General features: G+C 35.1%; 1 protein-coding gene and 1 pseudogene across 1 annotated transcript; one reads left to right on the plus strand and one right to left on the minus strand.

Moving 5' to 3' along the window:
* Positions 251 to 7456, plus strand: LOC109825411 (annotated as a pseudogene).
* Positions 12497 to 21476, minus strand: LOC109825412. The gene is made up of 5 exons (XM_020392268.1): positions 21280 to 21476; positions 20955 to 21194; positions 20754 to 20833; positions 13297 to 13372; positions 12497 to 12906 (listed from the first exon to the last, which is right to left on the minus strand). The coding sequence occupies exons 1-5, from the start codon at positions 21403 to 21405 to the stop codon at positions 12625 to 12627; spliced, it is 804 nt and encodes a 267-aa protein (XP_020247857.1). The 5' UTR covers positions 21406 to 21476; the 3' UTR covers positions 12497 to 12624.

Below are 21680 nucleotides of genomic sequence, written 5' to 3' on the forward strand. Positions count from 1 at the left end.
TTGCCGGACAGTACCATATGATTGAACCTGATATTAATTCTTTCTCCACTAAACAGCATCTTTTCCACTAAGCTTTCTCGTTACTCCTGTAACTTTACTAAACTATGAAAAAGCATTCTTTCTTCATTATATCTCATATTTGGAAATAGTATCTTTGCACTTACTGTTCGAGCTTACTGTTCGTCTCTTATGTATCGTATCATCCCTGACACATTTAAATGATGTGCTCAGGCTTGACAGATTTTTCAGCATGTCTTGGTGCACTATAGAATCTGATTTAGGTTTGATGGTATACAAAATTGCTCAGGATATGAATTCCACTTTTTTCATTATCTTCTCATTTTGCATTATGATTTAAATTGAAGGATTAATTTTTTTCTATCACTTGGATCTAAACTTTCTTCTATTATGTTTCTTCATGTTCTCATTGAATTCTATAACTTATTCATAAATTAGTGTTTTTTCATCACTCGAACCCAAGTTGTTTGCTATGTGCAGTATGTACAGCTTTTTTCCCCAATATCAATTTTTAAGGATGATGATATGACTATTCCTTTTCTTTTCTTTTCTTAAGCCGTAGCCGGGATTCAAACTTAGTATTTCCCCTAGTCCACTCCCAACTGTTTACCATGTCAGATGAGCCTTAGGGTCATATGAAATAGCTTAAGATAACCTGGGAAAGGACCTAACAGCAGTTGTCCATATAATTCATCTTGCCCTGACATATGTGCTTGTCTATGTTCATAAAGGTCACATGCTGTCATGTTCACTAGAGGAGACATGATCTCTCTTAACTCTACATCAGATTTGAATTCGTTCACCTTTCAATTTGTGATGTATGAGTAGGCCTTCATTAACAATAGCAGGCTATTTTATGATTCAAAATGTACTTGAGTAGTGATAACTACACTACACTTACACTACTTCTATACTACAACAGAGAAATGTATGGGTCCAACCTTTTGTTAACTTTTTTTAAAATTCAAGATTCATCTGGGGAGCCCACACTTTTCTCTCTTGTAATGTAGGAGTACTGTAGAAAAGTGTAGCGTAGTTATCATTATTCAATGTATTTTCTCACTTTGCATGCATTTTTAGAAGCTTATTCAACCATCCTTTTGTGCATCATGTCTAGCAGAATTTGGCGATGGTCCCACAGAAAAATGAAGGTTGTTTTAGACAAAACATCGGAATTAATTATAGAATTTAAAACTACATTTTCGTTTGAATTGAGCGTCATTGCACAGCATCAAGAGCAATTACTTTTAATTGTCAATGTGGGGTAAAACTCTGGCAATTTATCTAGATAGAAACTATTTATAGGCATCCAAAATAAACTGTGTAAGACAAATGTATGATTCATCAAACTAACAATTCGATATTTATGTTACATCGATATTTATGTTACATACATGCAAAGGAGAGTCTTATGCTAAAGATACTCTTAACTTATGTGCATAATGTATGATTCACTGAATAACTGCAGTAGTGCAGATTCCATGTAATCGAACACTTCAATGTTAGATCTTGTGTATTCTTGACAAGGATGGTATAATTGGAAATTTTATCTTTCTCTCACAGGAACCCTATTATTTTGTTTCTTTTATTATATTTTCGGCACTACATCATGCAACCAGATGAAGGAATACTCTAATGAAATCTCTAAGAGATTATCCATGAGTGAATACTTTATGACAAATCAGGAGAGGAAAATAATATTTGGAATATATGAGCAGCTTTCTTGCTTGCTTGAAGAGAAACATTGAATATGATTTTAAAGGTAAAGGACTTATATAATGCAGAGATTTGTTAATGTAAAGGTGGGGATATCATTTGGTTCTCTGTTATATTCTATTCTACATTCCTATTCAATTAATAAATAATTGAATTCAGTACTAATCCCATTCTGCTTTTGGTAATAAGCATCACCAAGGACGCGGAAGATCTTGAAGATCGATTCACTTGGAAGATTATTTGTTGTATCTCTTAGTTAATTGTGAATTACTGTTACTAGATATCCCATGCACAGACTCCAAGGATTCGAGTTTAGGGTGTTGCATATAAATGCTGATTCTTTGGCATTATTTCTTCTACATGTTAAATATTCATGCTTATTACAAGAACATACAAAAGCGAAAAGACCATATATTTTTCTTCATCATTAGCTTTGGGATATCTCTAGTATATACTAGATATCCCATAAGGATTTGCCAATGGAAGTGGCAGTAAATCTGAAGAGGGAATATCACCATTCATGCAACCAACCTGTGAGTTTGGGCTAGCATTTTATGGAATGCGCTACTTTAATTTTACTGTTTTTGGCTCTATTTAACGGGTAGGAGCTGATATGAAATATGTTCTATTATTAAAAACTCAGATTTCAGATTATATTGACATGTTTCATCGTATTGACAGTGTTTATTCCATATTTTGGTCTGTGTGAGTAAGTTGCAGAATGTACTTATCAAAACTTCATCCTAAATCAGAAAAAATGTTAGTCAACACTAAAAATGTCAAAACTTCTTTCCTCCAGATTGAACCAAAAAATCCCAGAACTTGTCTCACTCAAAAGAAATTTTTGTGAGAAGTGGATCAAGATCCTGTCTTTAGATATTAGTACTTATTCCTTTTTGGATGTGTTACATGCATTACATCATGTAAACACATGCAAATTATGTGTGTGCGTGCATATGTTTTGGTTGTTGTTGGGGTGGGAATTTGTAGCCAAATATTTCCAGTTCTGTAATATCATATTAACTCATGAAACTGGACTTGATTCCCAATTACATATTTGGATAAGGATATTATATCCTTATTCAATCAGTGATTGTGTAGCCAACTATTTTCAGATCTGAATATCATCTTGATACCTGACTCATGGAACTGGACTTGCTCCCAAATGACAATTTTGGATAAGGTTATTATATCCTCGTACAATCTTCTGAAGACCTTTACTCATTCCTTCTTGCTGAAAGACCCTCCTACTCCTCTCATGTGAATTTCCTTTACTGTACCCGAAAAGGCTACTCCTTCATTGGAAATTTAGCCATGTTCTGCTTTGAGAAAGATAGTCTTACTAACATTTTTCCTCATTATTGAGATCGTGTTTCCTGACCTATCTTCATTTTTAATAATAAGCTGACCAAATAAATGATGCGTAAGGACAAACAAAGCCAAACGTTCCCTCGTTTCAGTTGCCGGCCACAATAATCCTCAAAAATAATGCAAACTGCACTAGCCTGCTCCTGCTCAGTACATTATCATGCAAAGATGTTATTAGACACATGACATAGGCACTGTGCAAATGAAATCAAACTACTAAAGCCAGAGTCAGAGATATGTTTACTTTGAATATCCACTGATATACTCCATGGAAAGACTCCAGCTAAGAAAATGTCCTCATATTTATTCAACAAAATCATTTTGTTAACTGAGACAAATGTAGATTCCATCTTAGAACTGCATATAAAGACAACACGTGATAAATGAGATGGATTGCTCTCCGAATATTGTATCTTACTATATCTTCTGATAGCGTTAGGTTGGATGAAAAGAAACTTCACCAGTAGTATAATCCTGCTGCCCTCTCGATATCTCTAATCTCAGGCTAAACTCTTCAACCTAGTGAATTGTTGTTAACACCTGTTCGCTAGATGGAATGTGTAAATATTATTTGTTTTACTACGGGATCTCTTATATTTGATTGCAACTGGAAGCATTCAGCTTCTGGAAATTTAATCATGTTCATCAGAAATGCCATATTACATATTAGAATCAACTTAATATAAGTCTAAATATCATTCTAGGATGCAAATTAAATTTATTATTACTGATTTGAATGATGAAAAACTGAAAAGGTTCATACTTATTAGCATATGGATTTTTCCATTCAGCTTTTGGAAATTTAATCATGTTCATCCAAAATGCCATATTACATATTAGAATCAACTTCATATAATTCTAAATATCATTCTAGGATGCAAATTAAATTTGTAATTACAGATTTGAATGGAAAAAAACTGAAAAGGTTCATACTTATTAGCATATGGATTCCTACTTAAGTGATTGGATATGTACTACCTCACTATTCTTATTAGTAGGATAGATAATCATTACACCGGACATTCTAGAGTGAGAAAACCATCATCTTTTAACAGCTGGAATGCAAAATGACATGATATGTTACTTGTATGAGAAGTCCACTACCCTTGAAAATGGTTTTAAGTTTGCTAATTCATTTCAAGACCTTCAATTCTTACAAACCTAAGGATTATTGATGATTCAACATCTCCTCGTGGCAAACTTTTTTGTCAGATTTCAATGAATTGTGGTTATTCTTTTACTTTGATGATACTTTTGTAATTTTGAACTTACATTTTCTGATCATACAATAGAAAAAGTTAGAAACTGTACTATGTACACCTTGATAATGATGACTGTAGCTGGAACAAATCAAATTGCCTGTTTCAGAATACAAAAACAGATTAAGTTCTCACAGTTGTAGCAATGATTGTACACCATCAACCAATTGACTAAGCCCTCTATAAAGAAGTTTCACTATGAAAGTTTTGTAAGTACCATAGCACAAGAATTTCAGGTTTTCTTCAGTTAGAAATTTAAATGCATTCATAAAATAGAACCTTACAATGAACTTCTGTTGTTTTATTCCGAAACTGACAGCCTCAAGTCTGAAGATGTTTTAGCTTGAAACTTAGAAACTAACTGGAGGTGGGAGTGAGGTGAATGGGCAGGAGGGCATCTCATCGAGGATAGTTAGCTGCCATGCTGCTCAATTTCTATTTATCTTTTTCCTATGTACGAGTTGCAAGGTACCTATTTTGAGCATCTTGTTCAGTGTTAAGTTTCACCATGGTGCTCATAAGTACGATGTTAATATGCATATCAAATTAGCACTAGTTCATGAAGGAAAAAGGCATACATGATATCCAATTATCCATGTGAATAGAGTACAGAATTCATGTTGGTTCTTGCAGTCATACTTACAAATTATTATGATCATTGTTGGTCTTATTTTATTGACTTTATTATTGTTCTTGGGAAATTCTTGCATTTTCTTAATCAAATCTATTATACTCAATTGGCAGGTGTCTTGACTGAAATTTTACAAGTGATGCAAGTAAAAGGTGTTCAAGTGAGCTTATTAACCCCTGCCTATGGTTTTAGTATGTAGTTTAGGTCAAGATGTGCTCTTTTAATTTTATGTACATAGGACAGATGTGGGTGATGTTTTTATAAATTTTATTATCATATTATTCAACTGTCAACAGTTAATCTTGGAAAGATATGAACCGTTCTTCCTTACATTATGTTATTTATTTATCATCTGTTTTAGTTTTATCTTGTTGTTATGTGACATTTCTTTCCTTATTATTCATAAAACCACCAGAGGGCTTTAGGTTGGAAGAACATATTTCACTTGTATATCAAGGAAATAACATCAACTACTCTATTGCTGCAGAAATAAATCATGAAATTTGCATGTCAAAAGCGAACTGGACTTCACGAAACAAATGAAATTATCTTTTTTTTAAATAAGATCTTTAGTGATTTATCCGCAGAAACCAAGTCAAAAATAGTGAACACAGAGGCTGCTAATCTATAAAAAGTTGTCCATATGAGAGCTTTTTGGATCATAATATTAGTGTGAATTTTCGCTAGCTTATGGGGAAAAATATATGTTAAATTTTTTAATACAACTCTTGTTCATCTTTTAATTCTCAACGCTCACAGAAGTCCTTCATTTAGTATGTTTTTTGGTCTATCAATAGGTAGAGGAACTGTATTCACTATATCTGGACTACCTAAACAACTTAAGGTACACTTTCTCCTGATGCTAATTTTCCCTTTTGGCATAAGCTTAATTGACAGGATTCTTTTTATTTACAGGCCAATATATGGGCTGATATTGCTTTACAAATTTCGACCGAGAAAACGAGAGGATTGTCTCGTAATCAAAGATCCAATCCAAACCTATTTTTTGCCAGTCAGGTATTGTAACATCACAGCAGCAAATGGCAGGATGTTCAATCTCATCTGTAGGGACAACACATGGTATTAAATAATAGCAACATGAGAGAAAGAAAGAGATTAAAAATATGAAATGCACAATAAGGGAAAAAAAAAGATAAGGATCCATTATGGTTAGGGGATAAAGGTAAATAGTTTGGTTTAATATTGGTCTCAAGTAGTCGTTTGATTTGTAATAATTGTTAATATGTATTAATATAATACGTATCCATGTACTTCAGTTCAATTTCAAACAGTAAGAATCCATGATAGCAAATGAAAACCATATGGCATTGCACAGCCAAAGCCTAGAATTATAGTCAATTCTTTAGCCTTGGAAAGATACTTATAGTTTCAGTCCAAAAACATGAATATTCCAAATTAGTACATTCAATACGAATTTGAGAGTTGAAAGGTCTAAAAACTTCTTTATTTTTATTTTTATTATGCCTTCTTTCATGCTGAAGAAAATGGTGCTGGTGCAGGTTTTCTTCTTCGCTGGTGGTGTGTGGTGTTGGTTGGGTGGCGTAGTAGAATATATAGCCACATTTAAATAGGACCTGCCTTCAAATTTTAAATGGCTGTGATATCGTATCTGATATATCATGTATGTTTCCTAATATTTTAGCTAATTCAATTTTATTGCAGGTAATTAACAAAGCTTGTGCAACCCAATCCATCCTTTCGGTCCGAATGAACTGCCCTGAAGTTGATATCAGTCCTCAACTTTCAGCATTTAAAGAATTCGCCAAGAATTTCCCACCCGAACTTAAAGGCCTTGCAATCAGCAACCATGAAGCCATCAGAACAGCCCACAACAATTTTGCAAAGACCGAAACTGTGATTCCCTCCTACGAGGAGGAAAATGACAATGTGTGCCACGTCATAACCTATTTGCCTGTAGATGGAGTTCTGTATGAGCTCAATGGAATGATGGAGGGCCCCATCAGTCTTGGCCCATGCCCTGGTGGACGAGACGACATGTATTGGGTTGAGATGGTGAAGCCCATAATTACAAATTGAATGAGTGAACACAGTTTCAGCTTGATGGTGGTTGTAAAGAATAGGAAGGAGATATATACTGCTAAGCTCAAGGAACTCCAGTAGGGAAGGTAATAACTCTAGAGAAGTATAAATCCTGCTGATGATGCAGTGACGAAAGAGATTGAGGAGGTCAAAATTAAGATTGCGACTGTTACTGAGAAGTTGGTAATAGAGAAAGAGAAGATGAAGACGTGGAAAAGTGAAAATACGAGGAGGAAGCACAATTGTATGCCGTTCCTGTTCAAATTTCTCAAGATTCTTGCAGACAAAGGCCAGCTTAAGCCCCTGATTGACAAGGCCAAGCAGATCATGTAGCCCCGGTGATTAACTATTATGCCTACTAGACAATGAGGAGATTGATGCTTAAGAATCATGGGTGGTCTAGTTTTGGCTTCCATCGTTGAATTTGTAATTTATAGGATATACAAAAGCAATTTATAGGATATACACGTTTAGATATGATTTTAATCTTAGCTTACTTTATTAGAATGAGTTTTTGGACTATTTTTACTTTGATTACAGGCACGGTGATTGTCTGAGAATTATCGTAACTATGAAACCAACTCAAGTGTTAAATTCTATGATTGAAAAAAGTCTCTTGTTGTAGTTTGGATCGGTTGTGTTGTGTGATTCTTCATAAATCAAGCCACAACCTTGCAAAATCTATGCTCCAAGGTAGTTTGGAGTAGTGATCCTAAAAAGTAATTTTTTTTTTATTCAGTTGCACTTGATGATCACCCGAAAGTCTTCACACGTAACACCTTGATCATGTAACTCTCCAACAGTGATTTTCTACAGCAGCTCCTTCAACGGGCCAAATCTTGATGCAAACTCTATGGAGTTCCAGGAACAAGAAGTCGCACGCTTTTACCATCAATCCAGCTACAAATATGAAATTGAACAATGATTTATAAGCAACAACCACATCCATACAGAACCCAGCAAATCTTTTCACTACTAAAAAGAGGCCCAGCCCCAACAGGTGAAAAGAACCGTTGGGACTGATTTTAGCCGCCCCAACGGTTCAAATAGTTAGGGCAAGTGGGTTTCACCTACACGGACATGAGAGGGAAATTTCCCCCCATTTATTTTCGCGAAAATTAAAAAAACCAGCCAAACCCCTCAGATTAACCCCCGCTCTCTCTCTCTCTCTCTCTCTTTCTCTCTCTCTTCAAAAAACCTCAATCCCGTGCTCCTTCTACCCCCAATTCTAAACTCGTCGCTGCCGTCAGAGGCCGCCGTCGAGCCCTGCAGTTTGCCACCGAGTCCCCCTCAAAAAACCCTAGTTCTTCCTCCCTAATTCGGACCTCGCCGCCTCTCTTGCTCCCCATTTTCGCCGGACGTCTCACTTGTAAGTCCTCTACCTCAAAACCCTAACCCTAATAAATGACAAATTAAAAAGAATTTGTCATATATTATTCTGACTTTTCTTTATTGTTATTGAGATTTTAGTGGATTTTAGTTTGTTTTCTAATGGTTTGTTTGTCATATATTATCTCTGTCTAGATCTGTTGGTCTTTAGCTTAGGTTTTTACTGTTAGAATTTGTCATATATTATTCTGATTTTAGTGGATTTTAATTTGTCATATATTACCAATTTGTATCGAGGGCTTCGGATCATTGAAAAGATACGTCCTTTTCTCAATTCAGAGGTCAGTAAAGCTCCTGATGGAGAGTCGAGCGTCTCCCAAATCTCGATGTCAAGAACTAAAGGGGAATTCGCCTCTCTTTCTTTCACTGATCAAGTGAATGGGTAACTTATCTTCCCCCTTAATTTTCATTAATTTTCTACTTTTTGATGGCAATTTCTTTTGATTGGCCTAAGGATAATTTTGTCTGTTTGTATGTAGAGAATGATCCTTAATTTTAATCACTGTTAATTTGAGCTCCTAATTGCAGCCTTATGTTGTTTAAGGGTTTTCTTTCTGTGAAGACAACTGTTTGATGTTGATTTTGAGAAGTAACCTGAGTTTAGAGAATAGGATAATATATTTTCTCCCATTTTTGATTAATTGCATTTTTTTAATGTCAATTTTGTTGATAGTTTAGGGACTTTTATCTGTGTGTATGTAGGGAATGATCCTTTTCGTTGATTACTCTGGATTTGAGCTCCAAACATGCAACCTTATGTTGTTTAAGGGTTTTCTTTGTGTTTAAGACAATGTTTTGTGATGGTAATTTTGAAAAATAATCTGAGTTTTAGAGGATGTCGTTTTTATATGGATTTGGAATCTGGGTTGTTTACAGACGGAAGGATAGCTACAAACTAGATTTTGTATATCGTTTTTATATGATATTTTATTGTATTTTATGGAACATTTTGATATGCAAGTATTTTGTTGTGTTTTATCATATTTTAATAAGAAATTATGTAGTTTTATTAGTATGTGCCAACACATGAATGTCAATATGTATGTATATGTATGTAACATCTTGTTTATTTCCTTGTATATATTCTAGTATCAAATTGTCTAGTTCCCATCTACTCTTTAAAGCATTTCCGTGTGTCTGGTTGTATTTTGTGTTAATGCTTATTAGCTCTTGGTAATCATAGCATCTAAGTTGGTATCTGTTTTAGCAATTACAGTAGCCATAGCTGATAGTTCATATTGTTAGCCTTAGAAACATTTATGTGCAGATTCAATCAAATACTGTTACTTAATGACCACGACTCAAAATAATTTGTGTTTGGTCTCTAGCAGTCTAGGTGCATAGACTCCATAGTCCATCCTCAGCATCCCAGAAACAGTACCTACACATCCAACCATTTTCCACACCACACAGAAACTGCTAGAAACCTGCATCGCTTGCAAATAACCAAGTTAAGTAGATAAAAAAATTTTGTGTTAGAAAATATTCAAATTGTTTTTCAACTTTGGATGATGCTTGACGTAATATGAGATCTTTAATCTTACACAAAATTTGGTTATATATTCAATGTGTCACATGTGTCTCTTGAATATACATCTGGTTTGTGATATGTTGATGAAATTCTCTATTTCATATACTGTTCTTGTTTCATTATGAGTATTGTATGAATTATCTTGCCCTTTACTTATTTTCCTCTATGAGCGTTACTAATTTCACGCATTTTTCTTTTCAACTATCTTGGTATCTTAGAGGAAGAAAAACATCTCAATGTATTTTCTCCTCAGTTTGAGAACTCTATGATCACTAGTAAGTTGTCCTCTAGAACGTTAACGTCTCAATGTATTTTCTCCTCAGTTTGAGAACTCTATGATCACTAGTAAGTTGTCCTCTAGAACGTTAACTTCTTCAGTTATTTATTCTCTGGTGACTATCACTAGTAAGTTGTCCTCTAGAACGTTAACTTCTTCAGTTATTTATTCTCTGGTGACTAACGTATGATCATCTTTTTATCTAATTGAAGAGGACTCAGGAGCTTCAGAAGAGATTCAAAAATCTATTGAGGATCTTAAAGCTAGCTAAGTCATAACAGCTAAAGAACCTTGCCCTCCAGAAACTGGTCTTGAAATCGGAAAGCACAAGCAAGTTTCTGTGGATGATGTGTTATGTGAGCTATGCAAGGAACTGCTATTTCAGCCATCTGTTCTTAACTGTGGACAGAGTTGGAACTTCTATAAAAGTTACAATGATGATACTACGTTTTAATTTGTTGATGTTATGCTGATATTTACTATTTTTCTTCTTGTGCGGTATTTTGTGATACTATTTTTCTTCTATAGAAGTTACAATTATTTTCTCAATGAACCTTGATACTTAAATCAGTTTATTCTACTATTAGTAATCTGTTTATTCTACTATTAGCAAATTGGAGCAGGGAGAGTTGGAAGAGAACTTGGAGCTCGAAGACGAAGAAGGAGATGTTATGTTTGTCATAACTGATGAATGGAAAGATTTCTTTGAAAAGTCTGAAGCTAAAAGGAGATCAAGTAATCTCTCGCATGTCTGTTGTTCAAAAATTTGTCTTTACTTCTTCTTATCCTAGTTTTTTCATAAACAGAGAAGCACCAGAAGAAAGGCAGCAAGTGATGGTGCTTCACCGTCGAGAGGTATGATACATAGAATTTATTACGACTGCTTCACTTTTGCAATGCATAGATAACATCTGATAAACCTTTATTATTTTATTGTAGATATAGAAAAGCATATGCAATGTCTATTGAAACTCAACCTTCAAAGAATCAATTGCCACCACTTCAGAAAGACTATATTGTTAGTACTCCAAACACAAAAAGACAAAGACGAAGACCAAGAGATTTAGGAGAGTAGATGAAATAGATGGGAAAAAACATGAAAAAGTCAAATGTACTAGGTGCAAGGGATGGGAGCATCACAAGGTTACATGCATGCAAGGATCCACTCAACACAACCGCAATAAATATAACAAAAGAAAATCCACATCCTGCAAGGGAAGATTCAGCTAGTTCAAGGGGAAGAGGGAGAGCTAGAAGTGGAGGAAGGTAGTTTTTGTACTTATGCATTTATGATACTAGTTATTACTTTTTGCTATTACATTGAACATCTTTCATATCTTGGCTTTTAATCTCAATGCATGAAGCTGAACTTTAATACGGGAAGGATGCACAACTATGCTAGAGGAAGGATGCTTGGATGGGGAGGGAATGTAGCGGCTGCAAGAGAGATGCCACTGAAACATTTCAACACTGAAATTTCTAAGGCGAGTTGCAGCCAATTCAACACTCATCAAGCTCACTCCTCTGCTACTGATGAATTGGCAGTTCAAGGACAATCTACAGTCAAAAACTATGAGCCTATTACACGAAGGGTTCAATGACAATTTTGAATGTTTATTATATCCAAGATGTCATGTTTGTGTGCCAAAGTTTGGTTTATTTTGGGCGTGTTAAGTGCTATGTTTGAGCACCAAAACTTTATATATTTTGTGTTTGTGAGACACTCATGTAATTGTTCATGCTTCTCATGTACACCAATTTTGTAGATTGTATTTTGTAAGTGCCTGAATTTATGATACAAGTTGTCAATGATTGTTACGTGAACAAATATTTTTGTGGTACCAACGGTTCCAACCGTTGGTGCAATTTTTTTTATATTTTAAAAATTAAAATGAAAAAAATATCAGCACCAACGGTTGGAACCGTTGGTGCTGCTAAAAGAACCGTTGGGACAAACTTTGCCCCAACGCAATTTGTCCCAACGGGCTTTTTTTTGCCCCAACGGTTGAAACCGTTGGGGACATTATTTGCCCCAACGGTTTGAACCGTTGGGGCTGCCCCTGTTTCTACTAGTGGAATTTCCCCCTTTCTTCCTAGAGAAGCCTCCAAGACGTATTTAAAAAAAAAGTAAAATGTTAGGGTCAAAGCACATTTTTATGAGAATAAGCATAAGCTACGCAAAGTTTGATGTGAAATGCCCCCAGCTAGCAGGTAAAATCACTGGCAGTTCTTATCTAATTCCCAAGTAAACGAAAAAAGGACATGAAATATATAAAAAGGGCATGTAGTATATAAATCCATATTTTATGACAACAGAATGCAACCCCGTCTTTACCTATCCTTCAAATAGATACAAATTGCTCAGCATATCTTACTAATCTGTTCTATTTTCGGTTTCATCTACGTCCGAATATTCTTTCACACGATGGGGATCATGCATGTGTTTCCGAGGAGTTCCCCAGTCACCTAATTCATCTCTTAGGTCTTCTTCTGTGGAATGTAGATCTGCCAGCTTCCTATTCTTTATCTTATTGGAAACTTTTTGGTCACTCTCAAATTTATCATCCTCGCTGCCTATAGATGGCGAAAACAAATTAACAGCTTTGCCAAAGAATTGAATGCCATTGAGATCTCCATTCCTCATGCTTGCTTCCAGCTGCCAACAAGGATGATTCTCAGAAGAAACAAACTTAAATTTCATAATTAAAAAGAGAATAAAAACAGTTTGAATCCGGATCCTCTCCAATCATGTGGTAATCGGAGAAAGTCCAATTCTTTCAATCCTTCTCATGTATATCACTTCCAATGAATGAGATCACGCCGCGTAAGATTTTTATTATTATCTTGAAAACCACTTTGATCTTGTAACCACAAGGAAACTGGAAAACCACTATAATCAAAACCATTATTTGAGATAGTGGAAATCTTAGATGGTGTCTTCACATTCATTAGAATTAAGATAGATTGTAAGGATTGAGAGAATTGAATCCTCTCCAACTACCACCTAACCGAAGAAGATCTGAATCCAAAAGGTTTCATAAGCCACCTGAACATGAATGATGCAGAGAACTATGCTAGCGATGGGTAGCCAACTCTCCTCTGGAGAAAGCGACAGGTTTGTCCTACAAAATTATATTATAAATAGAACCCTCAGGATAAAAGTCACAAGCAAAGTTTAAAATGTGGAAAGTAAAATTAAAAGTGAGCATTCATCAGTTTAAATCGATTAAACCAACTAAACCAACAAAATTTAATGGTTCAATTGGGTTATAAAATATGTTTTGTCGGTTAATTTCAAAAATTTCAAACCAAAACTAACAAAATCGACAGCAGTCTCAATTATCTAAAATCCACCCTTTTTCCATTAGTCCATAAATTTCCATCTTTTTCCTAAGTTAACTCATCACCTTCGGACCTGAGGCCTTCGTGCCACATGCTCTCAAAGGGTGTTCGTTCATACCCGCTTTACTTGACCATTGATTATAAGGAATAATCCATTCCTCAGACTGTCGGTTGACACAGGTGCCTCACTGAATGTATGTCCCCTGACCACTTTGCTAATGTTGGAGATTCCAGATAGTACACTGAAGCCTACTACTCTAACAGTGACTGCCTACAACAATTAATGCGTACTCTACTATAAATAAGACTAAAAGAGGAGAGGCCCCATCTCCATGATGATTTGGAGATTTAATGAAAATTAGTTGGAGCCTTAGCTTATGCCACGTTTCGGAGTTAGGCAATTCCATTGAACTACGACTAGTTAGGTTACTCCTGACTCTTAAAGATCCTTTTCTAGCAACCCTTTACCTTCTCCACCTTTGTCATTTCAAGAAACTATACATCTTCCCGTCTAACGTTATTATCAGATGGAGTTTCATAAAAGCTCTCCGCTGAGCACAATTATCTCTTTAAAAACTAGTACAAGCATGAACTCCTTTGAAGGTTTCATCGAGATTTCTTTATGGGAAATTGAGATATTTCTGAAAATAACATCTTAAATTCATTGCTATTCTCACAATGTAATTCAATCCCAAAACTAAAGTTGCCTAATCTTTAAAGTTTGAATTATAGTTATTATTTTTTTAAAGTACAAATAAGCTAGGATAAGTTTTGGTAAAGATGATTCATAAAAAAATTAAAAAAAAAGGATTGGTAAAGATGAAGAAATAAACTAGGTTAAATCAAAACCCTCGTGTCTACAAAACCTTACATTGGACTCCAACCCCATATTAGTTGTTTACCAAGAAAGACAAAAAAATAATCTAAAAGACATGCTATATATAACTGGAAAGGATTTTTTTTAGGGGATTTAGATGAGCGTAGACATTGCTTGTAGTCACAAAAAACATTTAGTTGAATCAGGCATGTTAAGTTGCTTAAAACTTTCCTCTCTAAAACCCGAATATTGTAAGGAAATAGAACAATAAGGTTAAATTTAAAAGAATTGCCAAATGATGTTTTTTTAAGAATGTATAAAAGAATATATACATAGTGTTGAACAAGACTTCTCTTACATCAAAAGGAACACCTTTTGTTTGTTTCGCATTTGAGTAATATAAAGATAATAACTTATTGTTCCCCTCTTGACTTCTAGTTAACTAGGTTATCTTCCAATATTGATATTTCACATTATTTGTCAACTTAGTTCTACTAGTTTCCTCTTACAAGGTATTTTTCCTTTTGTATTTTACTTAAATGTAATCCTTGAGGATTGGCAAACAGTAGGCATGGGTTGCAGAATGGAACATGTCTAGTCCTCAAAGTACCCCCAAACAAAAACAAGAAAAATGTAACTTACATTGAACAATTTGTACATAAACTTCCTGATCTAATGACCATTAGCATAATGCTACATTATATTATAACCAACCTTAATCTTGAAAAGAGAACTTGCTCCAATCTGATCCTTTAGGTTTTTTGGGACAACAAAAAAGACGGTTATCTAAGTTGAAAATCAGTTTTAACTCACCTAAGACAAAATAATTTCCAACGTCACAGATTAGTGGAGCTATATACCAAAATGGTTGTTAAGGAATCTAGGTTGAAATGAACTTAAGGCTCTGTTTGGTTTGAAGGAAAGTAGATGAAAGGAAAAGAAAGTGCAATAGAAAGTATATTTTCCTTGTTTGGTTTGAAAGAAAATGAAAAGGAAAGTGAATGTTAAAATCAGCAGAGAAAGTCATGTATCTTCTCAGTTCTCTTCTCCTTTCCCGACTCAAACGGAGCGAAAATGAGAGAGAGAGAGAAAATCTCCCCCGACGCCTCCTTGAAATTCCCGACTCCATCCCCGACCTAGTTGACCTAGCTCGAGCTCGACCTCTGGCCTCCGATCTCTTCTTTCTCGAGCTCAAGCTCGAGCTCCACCTTCGATCACCTCTGGCCTCCGATCTTCTCTCCCTCGATCTCCACTTCTGGATCTCCAATCTCATCTCCTGCCCCCCGATCTCCCCTTATCTCCGATCCCCAATCCTCAGATCAAGAGAAGGTAAGTTTAGATTCTAGGGTTTTTTTTTAATTACAATTATTCCATATTTTGATTTTCTAGGGTTTTAATTTTTGCAATTGATATGGGCTTTACCATCTAATTTCTAGCAGAACTTTTGTTTTTAACAAAATTTACTAATTTTTGCAATTGATATGGGCTTTACCATCTAATTTCTAGCAGAACTTTTGTTTTTAACAAAATTTACTAATTATCTGCTCTTCCAAATTTAGCTTTTGTATTGTTTAGTAGCTTTGTCGTAATAGGAAATGGCAGAAATTTAGATTTTTTTTATGTAATTTATAATTTACTGCTAGCCAAAATTATTTGATTGATAGCTCATGGTGCCATTATAATTCATAGAATTTGCATGATAGAATTTGTCAGTTCTTTTACTCCATAGCTCTAATAGATTAATTTCTTCTAGTTTTATTCCCTTCATATCCTCAATATAGAAGTTTATATTCCTACAAGAAATCAGTGTTCCCATTCTACATTTGATTGTGTAGAATAAAAATAGCAAGAATTTTTGTTTTGTGTCCTTAATTTAGAGGAAAGTGAAAGATGTTGAACTGAAAGGGCACACGGATAGTGTGGATCAGTTGTGTTGGGATCCTAAGCACAATGACTTGATTGTAACTGTGGCAGGAGACAAGACGGTCTGTCAATAGGATGCTCGTAGTAAGTGTCCTCAAATCCTTTGACTTGCATTTTGATGCCGTTTATGGTGAAATATTAGCATGAATAATGAAAAAATTAAAGATTTTTGTACCTCAATTACATAGTTTATCTGACTGTTTTATTGTGATATATTCAACTAATTTAAATATATGTTGAAACAGCATAAAAGAGAATTAAGTAATGTATTTCTTAATGCTGGTCTGCAAAATGGTGTCCTGTTCAGAACTGTAGTGGATATGGTCAACCATACTTCATCAAAAATCACTGCAGAAGAGCACGAATCGGAGAGAAAAGAGTGCTTGGAGGCTGCAGGTGTTGGTGAAATGGAAATGCAAATAATGGTGAACAGATGGAGAATGGTGCTGATGATGAGGAGAAGGAAGATCTTCTTTCTGATGAGCAGTATGGTTATCCGAAGGCAGAATCAGATAAGTGGGCGTCTTGCATCAGAGTTCTCGATCCAAGGTCAGGAAACACTACTTGTTTGCTGGAGCTGCAGGACAATGAGGCTGCTTTTAGCGCATGTACTGTGAATTTTCATGATAAGGAGCATGGGACTCTACTTGCTGTGGGTACAGCAAAGGGGTTGCAGTTCTGGCCAAAGATGACTTTTGTTGCTGGGTTTATTCACATATACAGGTTTATAGAAGATGGAAAATCCCTTGAATTGCTGCATAAGACACAGGTAGAGGGAATTCCACTAGCCTTGTGTCAGTTTCAGGGAAGGCTTCTTGCTGGGATTGGCCCAGTTCTCAGATTGTATGATCTGGAGAAAAGGAGACTACTCAGGAAACGTGAGAACAAACTCTTCCCAAATACAATTATCTCTATTCAGACATACCGGAACAGGATTTATGTTGGTGACATCCAAGAGGTATGTGATACTACTTCTCCGTATGGTTCTTGATTCAGTATTTTAGTGTTCCTAAGAAGCTAAATTTGTTGAAAACTGATGCTTTCCCTTTCATATATTTCTTTACTAGTAAAAATTTCTTTTTTCTGCACTAAATGTCCCATGAATATTAGTTAGGCATGGCAAGCTTTGGGGTACAAGGTGGCAGGTCTTCTTCTATAATGTTATACGACCTTTAAACATGATTATTATGTGTATTGGTGTTTTCTTGTGCAAAATTTAATATCGATATTTTATGCTTCTAAATTATTCGTAACTTGAAGCTCAATGCAAGAATTGTCAACTTTATTTATTTTCTTTCAGGATATTAGCGTGGAATGAAGCTGCCTTTAGTTTTGAGAAGATAACACATTTCACCTTGTCTTTTGTATTCTTCGTACAGGAACCTTGTGTTTTTGGTTAGTTACATGTGTCCTTCCATGAGGAAGCAGATCATGAAAAGCCAAACTAATGATATATTCTGACAAATTGACCATGGTTTCACTTATATTTGCAATTTCTGAGCTATCGACACTAATTCAGTCTCCCACAACACTCAGCTTATATCAATGTGGATAAGTTAAGAGGACTAGCTTGTTCACATGCCCCTAACATGGAAAAGTTACATATGTGTGCGTGTTTATGTGTGGAAATATTATGTTGTTTAGCCATATAAATTACAAATTTTTAGGTCAACCATAATTCATCAAAAATCACTCACAAATTTTGTTTTAGAACCTATTGCTTGGCTGGTGTATGATCCATAACTTAAAAGATAAAAGGCCAGAAAGCATGCAACTCCTTAAAATTATAAGTTTAACAGAAACCAAACAGTACTACTTCTTAGCAGTAAGATACCATAGCTTTATTGTTCTTAGCTATTTTAATGTAGTAAGTAGTAACGAGAGTATTAGTTCATTCAAAATGAACATCATTGTGCTTCTCATCCAAATTAAGCTATCCATGCAAATATTGAGAAGCATGACAGATGAAATAGACAAGCGAATAAAAATCATGAAATAGACAAGTGGGAAAAAAAATCAACTTACATCCTTTCTAAATTGTTTATATAAATGGTTTGTTATTTACCTTACCCCACTTGGAAGAATGTGCAGGATGCACATACAAGCACATACTGACACACACATGCAGTCACACACAAGCATACACAAATTGCACACACTATAGAAGTTGGTTTTAGTTTAGAAAAAATCGTTACCGTCTTAGTAAACCTGTTCGGAAATGTGGACTCTGAAGGATCTTCCTTTGTTTTATTTGTTTATTTAATTTCTTCAGGCAGAGTTGTTCATATTTAGATTGAAGGGTTAATTGCACACGGACCCCATTAGTATCGCAAAGTGCCATTTATTACCCTTTAAGTTTGATATTGATAGATACACCCCTTGAGTGGAAAGTTTTTGACTCTTTTACTCTCAGCGGCGCCTATTTCTCACCAAAAAAAAAGTGTGCATGCCCTAAGGGTAAAAGTATATTTTTAGAATTCTTTACCTTTTCCAGTCCTATCAAATGCAGAAATGGGAGGGACCAACAAATTTTATTCCTTATTATCCATGTCGGGTGCTTTGTCAATAACCTGGTAGTCAAGCTACATTTAGTAGCAAAAAGACATGTCAAAGAAATCAACCTACATTTAGTAGCAAAAAATGTTAAGACTTCATTTTATAGGTTTTCGATGTTTATATTCTACTTATTTGAATTTTTTTGAATTAATTTCAGGGGGTGAAGGATGCGAGATTGATGTTTTGATGGGCTCACTAAAGTCAAAAACCAAGGACTTCGGCATATTTCTCTCTCTCTCTCTGGTTAAGATTCTCTATATGAAATTAATTGTAATAGACTTGTTGGTTAAGATCTTCTATATGAAATCGATTGTAATAGACTTTGTTGGTTAAGATTTTCTATATGAAATTGATTGTAATAGACTTCGTGACTAGAAATAGATTATACTTTATATTAGGAATATCTTGACATTTACTTTAAATTTGTTTTGGTTCTTTCATTGACCATTCTTTCTGCAAATATTATGTGTGAGAAATGTTATGTGTGAGAATATTAGTGGAATTGTGGTTGTGCTTCTGCTTGTTAATTGTTTTTTGTAATTATCTAAAATCTAAATCTAATTCCAAAAGGTATGAATTAAAATTAAGTTGTGATAATTATCTTCCTCTTTTTCTCAGAAAGGTAACCAAGCAAGAGAAAATGACTTTCTTATGAATTTTTTTCTAACTTTCCATACAATATTCTTTCTAACCAAACAATAAAAAGAATATCATTTTTTTTCTTTTTCTTTTCCTTTCTTTTTACTTTCTCTTTCCTTTTCCTTTCCTCTACTTTCCTTCAAACCAAACAGAGCCTAAAAGAACTGATGGAAGGATAATGAAAAGGCTGGGTAGGTAAATTTTGCCCTTTGAAGTATAGTATTTTTCTTGTTCTAGTTTGCTATCTTCAAATAAGGTGGCAATTTTGATCCAACCTGATGAGGACAAATCAAATCAGAACTACCCACATGCGAGCAGGTACTTCTTTATCATTCAGAGGGGTGTTGAATTTCCAAACTAAACCCCACCATCTCTCACGAATGGCACAGAACTACCCGTTCGCATGCGGGTGGTTCTAATGTGATTCGGACACCCTCATGAGTTGACTTGAACCAGACATGAAACTACAACTCATAGATAAGGTAGGAAATGTGTAATTAGCTAATCGCCACGTCAACCAATTGCACCAACTTGTAAATGGGGCGGGTACCCCTTAATAGAACAATAGTAAAGCCTTAATCTCAATATTTTTGGGTGACACGGTTAAGGGACCCACATATGAAAAATTAAATTATTTCTTAGAATAAAATAACGTATATAAATAGCAAATAAGCAAAATAAATACTTTCCTCAATCATTAAAAAGATTGCTAAAATACATGGGCTCACCTTAAAATGTAGCTATGAGTTTGATTTTCTTCTATTATAAATAACTTTTTATGTATGATCTTATCTATTTATAATTGGTTAAAACGAATGGATGTGAGTAACACAATTATCAAGCATTTTAGCTATAAATCGATGACCTTGACCCATTAAATAAATTGACAGGATATACGTTTTGACATATATCTATTATCTATGAAACCATGACTGTTCTCACCCATACTCTTTGCTCTTTGTTTTCCTTGGCTTTTCTCACTTCCATGTTTCTGTATTCTTCTTCTCCACTTAACAAGTGAAGGAAAGAAAATTTTAGTTTTATAGAGAATATAAAACTAGCTTACTAACCAATATGAAACCAAGACAATAATAAATAGAAATGTCAACATACAGATATGTCATCCCTATCGACACTTGAAATGAGGGCAAAACCTAAATAACATAGTTAAAAACAGTGTGATGGGACACTTAGAGGTGAGCAAGGGGTCATCACAAATCACAAACCTCAAGTAAGGAGCCAAATAAACCACAGCATAGACGAGATAACGCTGTTCACCACTGTCAAGCCAAGCAAACACCCAACTCTGCTCAAACACATACATACAGAAACCTCAAAGGAAAATTCCACACTTCAAAAATCAAACAGATAATAAAAATAAAATAGGAAAACTAAAACAAAACCACAAATAGAAGATGTCTTCTCACCATCCAATTGAAGTAAGGGATGAAGCTAATAATCCCCATCACCGCATACCTCGCGTCTGTCGAATCAATGGCTCCCCTGCTATTTCCATCATCATCACCACCAAGAGAATCAGTGTGAGAAATCGGAGACAGAAGCGACGTTAGAACACAAGCACCAATAGCCGCAGCAAAAGGGACGTCCTGTGCAAGCTCAGCTCTACATATACCTCCTCTTCCTCTCCTACTGTTGATATTCACTGCCTATGACCAACCAAAATAGGGAGAAAAAGCCTAGGGTTTAATGATCCGAATCAACGCAAATAATAGTTTTTTACAGTGAGATCACCTGGTTCCCAAATGTCTTCTTCAACTTCTTCCAATTCTTGATGCTTTGTCGTGATGGTGTGCGTTGAGTGAAGGAAACAGGGGAATTGAGAGATGAGGAGACGGAGATCATCATCATCTTCATCATATTATTATTATTGTAGAGGGTTTATAATGGTAAGTAGCAGTATGAATGATTTCGGGTTTAAGCAGACCAAAATATTACATGAGCCCTAACACTGAAAGCCCATGCCCTGCCACGAGCACCGGTAGGGCCCACGTGGCCTTTGGGCACCTGCATAAGAAATGGTCAGCAAGTGCAAGTCTGGCCCAACCTAGGTTGGAAGTGTATAGCGAATGGTTAACAAATGCTTGTTTGGATTGGGTTCAACAAGGGAGAAGGAAAGGTGGGGGAGACATTTA

This window comes from Asparagus officinalis, chromosome 10, assembly GCF_001876935.1.
Source record: "Asparagus officinalis chromosome 10, Aspof.V1, whole genome shotgun sequence".
In the NCBI taxonomy this organism is placed as follows: domain Eukaryota; kingdom Viridiplantae; phylum Streptophyta; class Magnoliopsida; order Asparagales; family Asparagaceae; genus Asparagus; species Asparagus officinalis.